Here is a 13,684-nt window from a genome sequence, read left to right as displayed (position 1 = left end):
AATATTTTTATACAAAAACTTTTATTTTGACATTTTCAAAGATCACACATTACTTTCAGCAGCTTCCTAGGGGGAAGTAATTTCATCAAAATCATCTCACAAGGCACAAACCCCCCTGGTTTTCATCAAAATATTATTTCCCCAAAGAAATCTCTTTAACCACAGGCTTATAACAAGACTTGATTCCTATGAAGAGTTTCATTATTTTAACTTCCACACATCCATTTGTGAGCTTAAGGTGGAATCACAAGACTTGGGACTGACGTGTTCCCCATGAATTGTCCAAGGAGAGGATCAGAGCAGTTTCTGGGCTGCCAGGGAGGAGAGAGAGGCAAGAGAAGAGCAGGAAGCCAAAGCAGATCTTGAGCACTCCAGCACAGATTAAGATCTGATCTCAGTAGCATATCTTGGAAATTAAAGTAGAAACTTTTTTAACTGGATACACAACTATTGATCAGAATTAATGTATAAACTGTCAGAAAATGTGGTTTCAAAAGTGTTCAGTTCTTCAGATTTGGGTGTGGTTTGGGTTTTCTTTTCATTCTGTTGTTCAGGAGATGCTTTCACATGGCTCTGTGATACTCAGTTTTTGTGCTTCAAACCTGGGCAGTTTCTATTTGAATGATGCAGTGCATGTACTTTAACTCTTTTAGTGAAACCTCTTTTAGTGAATACCTCTTTTAGTGAAACACAGCACTAGTCAAATGAGCTTTATTGATTGAAGAACATATTTACTTTCTAAACCTGGTCTTTTGGGCCCACTTTTCATCTTCCAGTTGACTCCAGCTCACAGAAGTCCAGCTGCAACAGAACAAAATGTCACCTTCACTTCTACAACAGCATCACTGGTGCATGGAAACACATTTTCCTATTTTCACCTTTTCTTTAATGTGAAGATACAGCAAGAGAACACCTCAGCTTCAGAGTGCTCAGGTGGGTTATTTTACCTTTTACTGCAGTTCTGCCTGAATTCATCTGACGACTGAATGGACTGCAAAGCACAAAAACATTTTTGAGATATACACCACAATTCAAAACAAACTTTTTAGTAAACTGAGCCAGTTTGCTTTGCATGTTAAGGCCTATTAGGTTATTTGAAAACAATGGTATATTATCCCTCTCTCATGTATATTTTTCATCACTGAGTTTTCTTTCTCTCTCTAACCTTGTAGCAAGAGACTTTCAAAAGAACAGTACAATCCTTAGCTGCATTAACTAAACCCAGATATGACTCCTGGGGATAGTCTAATGGAGAAAAGAGCAGGAAGAGAACATCGTCTGCCAGCATATTAATGTTCCAAATTATGCACATCCTTCTTCATAAAGATGGTTTCATTAATACCAAGTCAAATAACATTGATTCTCAATGTGACACAGGGAGGTGATCAGTGTACAAAGCAATCTGAGCAGCATCTGTGGCAGGAGGGAAGGGAAACTCTTGACAAGTGCTTTTGCCAAACAGTCACCCTTACAAGCAGTAGAATTATACTTTTACTGGAGCTGAGAAAATGTAAACATGCACAGATTTTTAAAATAAGCCTTTTCTGAAATAAGAAGAGGAAAAAAATGCTGTCTAATTTGCAGTTTCTTAAATTGATTATTACATGAGCAGCTATGAACAAATCATAAACTCACCCACCACTGCATTTCTGGGGGGAAAGAGAGAGCATACATTGTTTTCCTATAGGAGCAAAATTTTTCAAATAAACTTAAGCATTCTTACAGTAAGGTTACCTCCACACCAACCCTTAAAGAAAGAAATGTTCAGAAAAAGGATTCTCTTAACATTTCCTGTTGGCTTTATATATGATATGTGCTATATAAATTCCATATGTCCCATTTATCATTTTCAATGGCAGATTCGGTTCTATAACAAATTCCTAACTTTCTACCAATAATAATAATTTTCCCCAATAATACAATGCATCACTGCCTTTCTTTGAATACATGAAGACTTGTCACTGTGACTCCTTCTTTCTCATCAGTACACAGGTCTAATATCCAGGCACTGTGCAGACTTTATGATACAATCAATGTTTTTTTTCAAGTGGAGAAAAACCCTTGCCCAAATCCCAAGATGTGGAACAGAAACCAAATGGATGTGAGATGTATAATAATACTGATAAATCATGTCAGGGAAAGTAGTTATAACACTTCTGGGCCTGACAAGTGATCTGAGCTCTTCTGAGAAACGTTGTGGACCACAGGGAGTGGATGAGGCTGCAGAGAAGCATCAGTACTGTAATAAACACGGAAAGCCCCAGAGGGATGCTGAATAGCCTGGTTCTTCCTGTGTAAACCTGGTTCCTGTAGTACCAGATCTCTCCTGACTCAGATGATCTGACTCACTGTGTACTGTGCTTCTGACTTCAATACATTTTCTGCCATGACAATCCTTTTATCTTCCCCCATGTAAAACCAAGTCACTTTGTCATGAGGAACACATTCAATATGACAAGATTTTCTGTACCTGAGCTCTTTTTTCAGCTCTTTCTGCTGCATGTCAAGCCTGAACCATGTCCCTACCTCCCACCTACTGCCTCTTAAAATCATCAGCATAGACACACAAATAATGCACAAAATGCTTACTCAAAGGGGAGGACAGAATTCCCACTAATTTCTGGACTCAACATTAACAAAGAAATCCATTGCTGAAGGCCATGACTGTAGGTACCCAGCCTGCTAGATAACAGGGAATTTGAGCACTGGGCTGCCCTCACTCCTCCCCTTGGTCTGCTCTCCAGTTCTGCCTTCAGCCCAACAGCTTCTCAAAGACAAAACCTGTACATGGATCCTTCTCAGACTGGTCCTGATAGGAGGAGGATGTATAAGACTGCATAAAATTGGGGTCAGAATTAATCTCAGATTTCTAACAAGCTTAGTGTTACACCTTATTACCCACTTTTCCCCTGCAGAAAAGAGGAAAAAATAAACTCCTCCTTTTCATGTCTCTTACCTGGTGCTATGGCTTAGGCCAAATCCTTTCCATGAGGTTGCTCTTTCCATTATTGACCAAAGTAGGAGCCTGGAAAATACACGTAAATTCATTTGCTGTTTTTAATGACTAAAGTTAGGCAAAAATGAAGTGTCCTGTGTCTGCACTGCCTTGAGATCTCCAGCTGCTCCAGGCAGAGAGGTGCCCTCCTTGCTATTTTGTATGGTAGTCATGAAGCACACTTCTTATTCAGATGTCATGCACAGCCACAGAAAATCTGCCTGAGAAGACCTTGATAATTGCAAAATGACTTGCAAGAGGGCATGGAAAGGCTACTGCAGATCCAGCTGTTACCGTAGTGCAGCTCAATCCTCCAGCCTGAAGGGAGAGAAAATATATAGAATCTATTTATGCATTTAATGGCATGTTGAATGTTACACTGAATATACTTAGAAAAACAAGGACTCACATTCCAGCTGCTGTTGTGAACCAGTATGTCCAGTCTTAGGTTAGCAGCCAGGGAGACTCAGCTAAAGAGTCAAGCAGAAAAGATCTATCTATCTATCTATCTATCTATCTATCTATCTATCACATAAATAGGAAACCCAAGGATCTCCTTCCCAAAAGATATTTATTAGAGATGTAAAAAGCCTCCATGTCTTCAAGAAGAACGGGGAAGATATTTAAAAGTGAGAGGTAGTGAGAGGTACCTGGCAGACAAATTGCACCTCGAACTGACAAAATCCCCCCAAACTAAACCTCAGCTTTTGCACCTCTTCAATTTAAAACAGCTGAACTTTTTTTCTGGGTTTCAGAAGATGCTATCCATGCACTCTGATGTTCTCTTGTGTAAGAGAAATTCAGTAAGAAATCAAGGAGCTAAACGATCTATTTTGACACAGCCATCATCCTTGCGGGATACACATTTTTGGCTCAGAAAGCGTATTTGCAGAATGATTGTCATTCAGGAAGAAATAAGAGTTTATAAAAATTCATCTAAATTTAATCCCAGAGGAAACACGTCTTTGAAATAATACAGTCCTTAGAAATACTCCCAAAATAAGGCTTTCTAACATAGGATTGGGTTCCAGCATACCAGGAAAGTCAGCAAACATTTTGCTGTCCACAAAAGGAGCAATTAAAATCCTATGTCAGATTTCAGGAGGAAAAAAAACAAAAAAACAAAAAACCCAAACAAAACACTAAGAAATAAAACAACAGTGTTTTTTAAATAGTCTGAAACATTATAGTAGCCTAATTTCACATAAACTGTTATAAAAACAGGTGGCTTTGCCCTGATCAGACTCTGTTTACAAGTACTTGCTGCCGAAAAACCAAATCAGCAGAGATTTGAAAAATAAAATTACACCAGAACTTTTTTTTTTTTTTTTTGCTTGTGGCTCGTAACAGGATCTAGCATCAATATAATTTTGTAAAAGCTTTTTGGACTGAGTTTTAAGGCTTTGTTTTTTTCTTTTTGTGTGTCTGGTTTAAGACCCTCTGATGAATACAAACATCTTGCAGTTTGTCTCACATCCTCTATATTTCAGAAATCCCACATTTCTGATCCTGTAAATGCATCTGCTACAGAAGCTGATACAAATAGCTGGAACCACTTTTCTTACTCTGTAATCTACTGCACTTAGGGAGCCAATGAATATGTGTGAAAGGAGGGGCTTCTGGCTGAGGGACTCCTCACAGAGGAACAGCTGTTACAGCAGCAAAACCTTAACTGGAGCCAGGCAAGCACATTCACATCTCTCACTTGCTTTGTGCAACTCCCCCCTACTTTCTCTCTCTGTAAAAAGTGAGCAAACTAGCAGAGAGAAGCTTAAAGAACACCACATCTCTGTTGTGAAAGATTTCAGAAGATCCAGGGATGGCTTGGATCAGCAATATCTCCTGGTTTAATCACTTTGCTCTACATGAGGAACATTTCAGAAGGTACTTGAACAGCACTGAGGATTACTTAGCCTTCCTATGTGGGCCCAGAAGGAGCCACCTGTTCTTGCCCATGGCTTTGGTGTACACCTTGATCTTCATTGTTGGGGTGGTGGGTAACTTCTTAGTTTGCCTGGTCATCCTCAAGCACCGGAACATGAAGACCCCAACCAATTATTACCTCTTCAGTCTCGCCGTCTCTGACCTCCTGGTGCTGCTTTTTGGGATGCCGCTGGAAGTCTACGAGATGTGGAGCAACTACCCCTTCTTGTTTGGGTCTGTTGGTTGCTATTTCAAGACTGCACTCTTTGAGACAGTGTGTTTTGCCTCCATCCTCAGCGTGACCACAGTCAGCGTGGAGAGATACATCGCCATCCTCCATCCTTTCCGTGCCAAGCTGGAGAGCACTCGGAAACGCGCCCTGAGGACCATTCTGGTGCTTTGGGTGCTCTCTGTCCTCTTCGCCCTCCCCAACACAGGCACCCATGGCATCATGCTGCAGTACTTCCCCAATGGCACCCTGGTCCCTGGCTCTGCTACCTGCACAGTAGTCATGCCCATGTGGATCTACAACTGCATTGTCCAGATCACTTCCTTTCTCTTCTACGTGATGCCCATGGGGGTAATAAGTGTGCTGTACTATCTGATGGGGCTAAGAGTAAGTCCTACTCCAACTGTGCTCAGTGTTTCCTCAGCTCATTCTTCTGTGTTTGTGTCTGCATGCATCTTTTAAGTCATTGCACCTTTTTCTCACCCGTTTTTGCTCAAAAAAAAAAAAAAAAAAAAAAAAAAAAAGCTGAAGTATTTCAAAACGCTTGTAATAGGGGATTCAAGAGCTGCTTTGATGTAATTTCACTCTCAAAATAATATAGCTATGTTGAGGAGTAATTTACTCCATTCTTTTTAAAAAAACCTTACCATCACTGCTTCTCACATTTGAATGTTATTTAAACAGCCTGTAGACTGATTCCAGCCTTGCAGAGATTTGTACGTTTGCAGTAGGGACTAGAAGAAAATAGACTAAAAGGAAACGGTAAAAAGAACAAAAGGGAGCATGCTAGTGATTGAATCTTGTGTATTATCTGTTTTCCCTCTTCTTGTGACTGGAAATTTCATTGTATTTTTTTTTTTTTTTTTTGTGGAGGTACTGATAATATCCAGTTGTTAAAACCCAAAAAGTTGCCATAAACTGAAATGCTACCTTCTTGCTGCACTAGGAAAATCACTAATCCTTTCTTTATAAAACTGTGACATAGCCTCACCATCAATTAAGGCTACTTTAGAACTCATATTTATTCTCTCTTCTGGAACTGAGACAAGTTTAACCAAGTGTTCATCATTTAAATATATGAATAAAGCTATCAGTATCACAGTATTATAAAGCTATATAGTAAAGCACTGGATGGCACTGCTAATCACAGAGAGTAGGTGACTTTTCTTCTCACATATTACATATATTTTGAAAATATAAATTCTATCTTATTGCACTGAATATAATTTGAAGCTTAAAAAGCTCTGTTTTATCATGCAATATGATGCAATATATTAGTAGAGATGAATAAACTTACCAGATAATGTGCAAGAAATTCAATGGAATCTGTGCTGGTGTATCTCTCATTTTGTTGTGCTGGCTGATATTTACTGCTCTCCGTAACTACACAGAGCCAATTTTTCCTTACCCAGAAAAAGTCACAAGGATTACCTGCCACAAATCCTTAGCACACAGTCCACCTTCAAAGCAATGGATGGGTTAAATTATCCTCACATCCCAGCAGCTGTTGTGGGGTCCATACATAGTTTCAGGAAAAAATTTTGCAAAAATAAGACCTGGAGGGAGGAAAAAGTACTGAAAATATAGCTCTGTTTAAAAAAAAAAAAAAAAAAAAAAAAAAAAAAAAGCCTAAAATTAATAAAAAGTCTGGAAGACTGCAACAGCTTCTGTTTGTGGCAGCAGATATTCCATTTCCCCACCCCAACAGATACATTAGATACCAAATCAGAGTTGTTGCCCAGGATTGCTGTATATTCACAGATCTGTTCAAGTTGTTGCTCCTAAGGGCTTCAGTGTTCAGTATCCATGCAACTACTTTTTTGTCCCTCCAATTCAGATTTTAAATTTTTACCACCACCCATCCTGGATATTAAGCTGTAAATTACACTAGCAGAGATAGCATCATATGTTCAACAGAAATAATACAAATGTATACCTATAATTTTTCAAGAAAAGACACTTTTTATCTACTCACAGAGGATGAAATCTGTGAAGCTTCAGCAACACTCAGGAGCCTCCTGAATGCCACATATTGTTTGTTTATAGACTGTAGTGAAAAAGCTCCGAGTTGATCCAAAGGTTGTATGACAGCTCAAAGTCAGCAAGCACAGGCAAAGACTTCCCAAATCCAGGCTTCATGGGAAAGCATTTCCTGGCCAAAGTTTCTCCCTCAAACTTTGTTAGTGTTCAGGAGGGCCTCAGAATGCAATGCAGGGGAAGCACGTGTGACAAATTAAGTAGCTGAGAGGTGGCTGATGTGGGTCATACAGGTGTGAGGAGGGTGGGAATCCAATTTTTATGCTTCTTGCTCCAGACACTTTTAATTCTCTTACAGGGAATGAGCAACATTCATCTCCAGGCAACCCTCCACAGACTCACACACCCACAGTGATAAAAAAGTAACCACTGTCTTGGTTGGAGATCTCCCTCTGTCAAACCACTGGCATGAACTCAAGTTACAGCCCCTGTCATGGACTCATTTCTTTTTTTTTTTTTTTCCATTTATCATAACTCACTGTTTTATTCAACTGCAACCACTGACCAACTCTTCAACCTGTTATCACTTGAGGTTAAACAGGAGCCTTGTAGCATCATCAAAATGACAGGAGAAAGAAAGGTGAAAAATAGAGATACATATGTCTCTAGTATAATACAGCACCAGGGCACTGTATTCCCTTAGGTTTTGGAATATGCCTGGAATAGATTACTGCTGAGACTGAAAAATACTGAAGGGAAACCAGGGGTTTTAATCCATCTGAATAGACATTTATCACTAGATGAGTTACAAATCAACTGAGTCTCTTTCTTAGGCACCTGTGACTATGATTAAGAAGTTACAAAGAGAATAAAGTAAAATGCAGGAGGCTGAATTGCACTATCATGGAATATAATTCAATTTACATGTGCTTCCCTTTTAAAGGTTTTATGCAAAAACAGAACATTGAAAGCAGGTTTCCTTTGATCATCCTTATAAAATGTACTGATAACTAAAAATCAGGAAGCTGTCACAGTGTAAAAGGCATAGCACAACTTGCATGTTTCCCCAAGATTTTTACAAATCAAGATCAATTCCTGTCTTTTCCCTCCTTCCTGCTATTCTTTCCCGTGTAATTAAAAGTTTTCTTTCTGGTTTCTCTCTATTGAAAAAAAGCATCACTCCAAATCTGTTGGCTAATCAGTAGCTCTACTTTGGGAAGCTGGGTCCAATTATGTACTCTCCAGAGACGTTTTCTTTTATAGTCAAAGCACTTGTCCTGATTACCCTGGGTCTTTCATCACCAAAGCACAAGTGCTCTTACCAGAAGCATATTGGGGAAGTATTTCAGGGAAGATCAGGTTATTATTGATGCTCAGTTTTTTTAGAAACCTGGAAAAATTACTTAAGGAAAAAACCCACCTTGTTATAACCAAGCAGGATGTGGCTGGATCTGTCCCTGTCATGCACAGCACTGTCTGCAAGGGAACATATATGGGGTTTGTTCATTAGATGGATTGAATATCAATGAGACCAAACACTCAGGGCATGAAATAAACTCCCTTCAGTTCTAAAGCAATCTTTCCAGTGAATGCAGCTGCTTTTCACTGAGGCCTCTCTGTGTATTTTTTTGGATCATTGGTTGTACTTAATTATGAGGAACCTTCTTAGGAAAACAAACAACCAACATTTTGATAGATGATAAAATGCTCAGCAAAATGCTGTCAAAATTTAACAAACTGTGAACCAAATATTAGCTCATTGAGAAAGGACAAGTGGGAAACTGATATACAAATTTGCTATAAATATGTCATCTCAGATACATAAAATCTGCAGATTGTTTTGTACTTAAAGCTTCAGTGTTTCCCTAGACTGAAACTGAAATTTAAATGTAGATTTAATCTCGGTGAGTCCTGAGTTGCCCCAGATCTTGTCTTCTCAAACTACAACTATAAAAATATCAAACAGGATATGTCTGGAGAGGATGTCATCTCCTGCCTAAGCTCTTCTTCTGTTTCCCTCCTTTTGCCAGTTGAAAGGAAACAAATCTCTGGAAGTGGAAGAAATGGCTGTGAATGTTCAGAGAACATCCAGGAAATCAGTCACCAAGATGTTGTGTAAGTAGTGAGCCCTTCTTTGTTCTGCTTATCATGGAGAATGGGATGACCAGGTCCTGGAGGTTATCAAGTAAATTCACTAAATATGAGTTATGAGATGAGTAGCTGTGATAGATGGAAAAGGGAAAGGGAGAGGGAAAAGGAAAGGGAAAGGGAAAGAGAAAGGGAAAGGGGAGGGGGAGGGGAAGGGGGAGGGGAAGGGGAAGGGGAAGGGGAAGGGGAAGGGGAAGGGGAAGGGGAAGGGGAAGGGGAAGGGGAAGGGGAAGGGAAAGGGAAAGGGACAGGGGAAGGGGAAGGGAAAGTGGAAGGGGAAGGGGAAGGGGAAGGGGAAGGGGAAGGGGAAGGGGAAGGGACAGGGACAGGGGAAGGGGAAGGGGAAGGCGAAGGCGAAGGCGAAGGAAAAGTGACAGGGACAGGGAAAGGTGAAGGGAAAGAGAAAAGGAAAGGAAAAGGGAAAGAAAAAAGCTTATTGCTGGTTTATCTGCACTTACAAGGCATGGGAGTGAAACACTCTGGCTGACTATCAAAAGATTTAAAGAAAATTTTACTCCCCAGCATGAGATGAGGTCGAGCAAACACACATGGCAGATACTTGCATGGCAGTTCTCGAATATCTCTCATTCCAAATCTGGATCTTGCAGCCCTTTAGTGAGGACTCCTCTTTTTCAGAGTAAAAGTAGTCTTACTTTTTTTTTTTTTTTTTTTTTTTGAGAAGGATGCACATGTGCACCACTCTACAAGCTCTTTTCATGAACTGTGAGGTCTATGTCAAGCCACATGCATCAGGTGCTGCTGACTTAACCACTTAGAACTTCCCAATAAAAAGTAGGATCTGGTCAGACCTGCACATTGTAAAGTATTCAGGACAGTTTGTGCTCCAAAATCCCTGAAAGCACCCAGATCACTTCCTAATTTAGAGCAGTCTTAAAGGCAACGTGCACCTTGCTACAGAGATGGAATTTATGCAGGAAACGTCTCTTTCAATATTGCCTGAAACAGCATCATTCTTTTAGGCAGCTTAAGTCACCTTCTGAACTAGGAAATGTACTTTGAAGCCAGACAGATTTTCTGTGCCCTGTCACTGGGACCACAGATATTCATAGGACCCAAGTATGGAATGGGTTTTCAGGAGTCCTTACTACAGCAGCATGGGCCAAGTTGTGCATAGAGACAAACCTTTTTTTTTTTATGCTGAACAGTGCACTCAGCCTGACTCAAAAGCCAATGGCTTTATCCTGATATGCAATGTACAAATAGCATGCAGAGGAAATTAATTCCAAGCCACAATGGAGTCAGTGTGTCCCAGGCAGCAAAGATGAATCCCAATGGCAGACTCTTCATTAGGCTCTGTACTTGCCACAACAGGAACCAGCACTTGCCAGCTCTGAATGTCACTGTGTGTGCATGCATTGGGTTATGCAATTCAGAAATCAGTGGAAATTTTGTTTCTTTATCTGCTAATGTTTTCAGCAAGCACTACAGGAAGCCAGAGAGGATTGCAAAGTTTTGAAACAATGAATAAAATTTGTCTATTTAGGCTTCTGTGCAGCTTTTGGAACTATCTCTGCTCTGTGCAGGCAATTGAACCATATACTTCTGTAACTGACTGGTTTTTCTTCTCCCCTTTCTCCATGCTAGTTGTCCTTGTGATAGTTTTTGCTGTCTGCTGGGCTCCATTCCATATAGATCGACTTTTCTTCAGCTTTGTTGTGGAATGGACTGAGCCCCTGGCTAATACATTCAACTTAATTCATGTGGTGTCAGGTAAAGCTTTCTTCTTCCACTTGCACAGAGGCTGGAAATAAAAAATAATTGCTAGCAGTTTGCTTGAAATATGTAGCAGTTTATTTTGTAGGTGACATGAGGCATGCAGGAAAAAGCTTCTTGGGATCTGGAAGACACAAATGAGAACTGTGCCTTAAATAAAAATGGTATACCAGGTTCTGCAGCTTTTAAGATCTGGGAGTTGTCCAATACAGTTGTCTGAATACTCACAAAGAACGAAAAAAAAAAAATATATATATATATATATATAATACATCACTACAATCTGCTTTTCCTTCCTGGAAAGGTTCAGAAGTGAGGTCTGCTGTCATTCAGTTGCATTTTATATATATGCAGCAGCAGGAATCACCTTCCAGAGGGTCTCAGACAAAAAGGAAACCTAACCAAATGGCAAGACAAAAGACTTACACAATGTTCAGAATTGGGTGATGTAACCAAATATTTATGGCCCTGTTGACCCTAAAATTAAGGCTTTTTCAAAGAGGAATCTTATTTTCAGTCTGCCATGGGAAAAACTGAATGTGGCCATTAAGCAGCTCAGACAAATCCAATCTTGTGCAATTGTCCTGTTGTGCAGTAAGAAATGAGCTCCCTTGGCTGGAAGTTCTCCTCTGGCAGCTTTGACGGGGGCACCAGCTGTGCAAATCCTGCTGTGGGGACGTGGGCAGTGCTGGAGGCAGGGCAGTACAGCACAGCAGAGAGCTGGCTCCTGAGTTTCTGGAGATAATGAGCTCCAGTTAATACTCTGTTATTTTCTTCTCCCTGTGTGCTGCAGTGCCTGAGCTGGCCTTGGGGACACATTCTTCTGCATGGGTGGCAGCAGGCAGAGATGTGCTGTCACTGCTTCCACACTTGCACACAAGCAGGCAACCAAGAGATTTTCCTACTCTGACAAATTGTTCCACACAAAAATGAGGTCTCCCTCTCTCCTCTTCCCCACCTTCGTTCTCCTAGGTGTTTTCTTCTATCTGAGCTCTGCTGTGAACCCCATCATTTATAATCTGTTGTCCCAGCGTTTCAGGATGGCTTTCCTCAGCGTGATCTCTCCTTGCTGCAAGCACTGCACCCCCAACCATCCCACCAGCAGGATTCCTGCCCAGCAAAGCATCTTTGTGGTTGAAGACCACAATCTCATGGACTCTGCAGAAGACACAAGTCTCCCTGGCACCCACAGGACATCTATTAGCAGTTCTCAGCTCTCCACTGGTGTGTGACTTGCCATGTGAGGCTCCAAGTGAGAAAGAAGTTCAAGAAAATCACTGCTTTAGTTTCAGAGGAATGGCTCCCTTGTGCATCTCAGCTCAGGGCTAGCCACCAAACTGGGCTGAGACTTGGCACACACTGTCACAGAAAATCATCTGATGTGTGTCATCAAGGGGCTGGGACTTACTTAACACAATCAGAGCACACAGAGTTATCAAAATGAATGAAAACATTAGTTACTGAAAGATGATACACTGTATGCATGAAGACTTATTCCAGCCTGCTCACTGGGGACCAAGATGACATTTTTTACCATAAGAGGAATGGGTTGTGCTCCTGCTGCATTGAGCTCTTACCTTGTTTGCCCCAAAGTCTTCTGGTTTGCTTCTCACTCCGGGACTCCAAGATGAGGTGAGACCTGGGGGCCTCACAGCAGCTGCTGAGTCACCTTTCCCTGCAGCACCAGGGGAACATTAGCCCTTGTTTTCTGTAAGACCCGTTTTACCAGCTGCAATCTTGAGAAATAAGCTATGGTAAAAGAGGGTAACAGATGCTCACAGCCCTGGAAAGGAAAGGCAATTCCTGCTCCCTGAAGACACAGCTGAAATACTTTGCCACCCCCAAGTGGACACTTGAGTTTTATCAGTGACATTTTTTGTATTATCACCACAGTTTTGTGTTAACATTTTTCCTCCACCAGACATTAAAGTGTGTTTTCCCCCTGGATTTGCTGTGCTGCTCATGTCTTGCTGCCCAGGTCCCTGCTTTCCTGCCTAATCCAGGGCACTGAGCTCTGGAATTCCAGAGACTGGAAACCTGCAGGGCAGAGGCTGTGCAGGACATCATCCTGTGCATCCCTCAAGCAACTCCCTAACCAAGCTCAGGGTACTCATGGAGTTATCCTGCTCATCCCAGCTGCATTCCACTGAAAGCATCTTCTCTTTTGTCCTAGCCACCCAGGCAAAGCAGGGGAGATTGTGTCTTGTGACATACTCACATCCACCATATGATGGAGACATTCTTCTGCAAGATCCTGTGGCTCTTTGAAGCCATCTTATGCATTAAGGACCAGACATCTCCCTTCTTCCTTCATGGCAGAATTGGTACCTTGGCTGCAAAGCTCAGGGTTATTAAATGAATCCTTTTGAGGTGAGCACATGGAGCTCTAGTCAAGGTTGGGATGTGAGCCTGAAGGACAAAGGTTTGGTGTGGTCTTAAAAAAAATGGCCTAGGGAACATAAAATGTTTGGTGAGGAAGGGAAAGAGATGGTGGGGGAAGCACGCATGGATGGGGAAATTTTAGAAGAGAAAGAGTGAGAAACAAATGACCAGGAACTCACCTCCAGTTCAGAAATATTTTTTTTTGCCCTCTAGGGTGCAGTTTTTATGACATTTAATTTGGCATCAGTAAGAAGTGACACTCATAAACAAAAATTACTGAGCTTTTTTGGCTAAAC

General features: G+C 41.1%; 1 protein-coding gene across 1 annotated transcript; it reads left to right on the top strand.

Annotated features, from left to right (window-relative positions):
* The first annotated feature begins 4,409 nt into the window (after positions 1-4,409).
* On the top strand, positions 4,410-12,953 carry NMUR2 (neuromedin U receptor 2). The gene is made up of 4 exons (XM_071758868.1): positions 4,410-5,534; positions 9,155-9,239; positions 10,878-11,003; positions 11,979-12,953. Exons 1-4 carry the CDS (start codon positions 4,815-4,817, stop codon positions 12,236-12,238), a joined length of 1,191 nt encoding a protein of 396 aa, XP_071614969.1. The 5' UTR covers positions 4,410-4,814; the 3' UTR covers positions 12,239-12,953.
* The last annotated feature ends 731 nt before the right edge of the window (positions 12,954-13,684 follow it).

This window comes from Heliangelus exortis, chromosome 15 (genome assembly GCF_036169615.1).
Source record: "Heliangelus exortis chromosome 15, bHelExo1.hap1, whole genome shotgun sequence".
NCBI lineage: Eukaryota > Metazoa > Chordata > Aves > Apodiformes > Trochilidae > Heliangelus > Heliangelus exortis.
The sequence above is the reverse complement of the archived record's forward strand: the minus strand, read 5'-3'. Positions and strand labels throughout refer to the sequence as shown.

Coding starts and splice junctions, on each gene's coding strand:
- NMUR2 (XM_071758868.1), top strand. CDS start 4,815: ATGGCTTGGATCAGCAATATCTCCTGGTTTAATCACTTTGCTCTACAT. Junction 9,240..10,877: donor ATCAGTCACCAAGATGTTGT/GTAAGTAGTGAG, acceptor TCTCCATGCTAG/TTGTCCTTGTGATAGTTTTT. Junction 11,004..11,978: donor CTTAATTCATGTGGTGTCAG/GTAAAGCTTTCT, acceptor TCGTTCTCCTAG/GTGTTTTCTTCTATCTGAGC.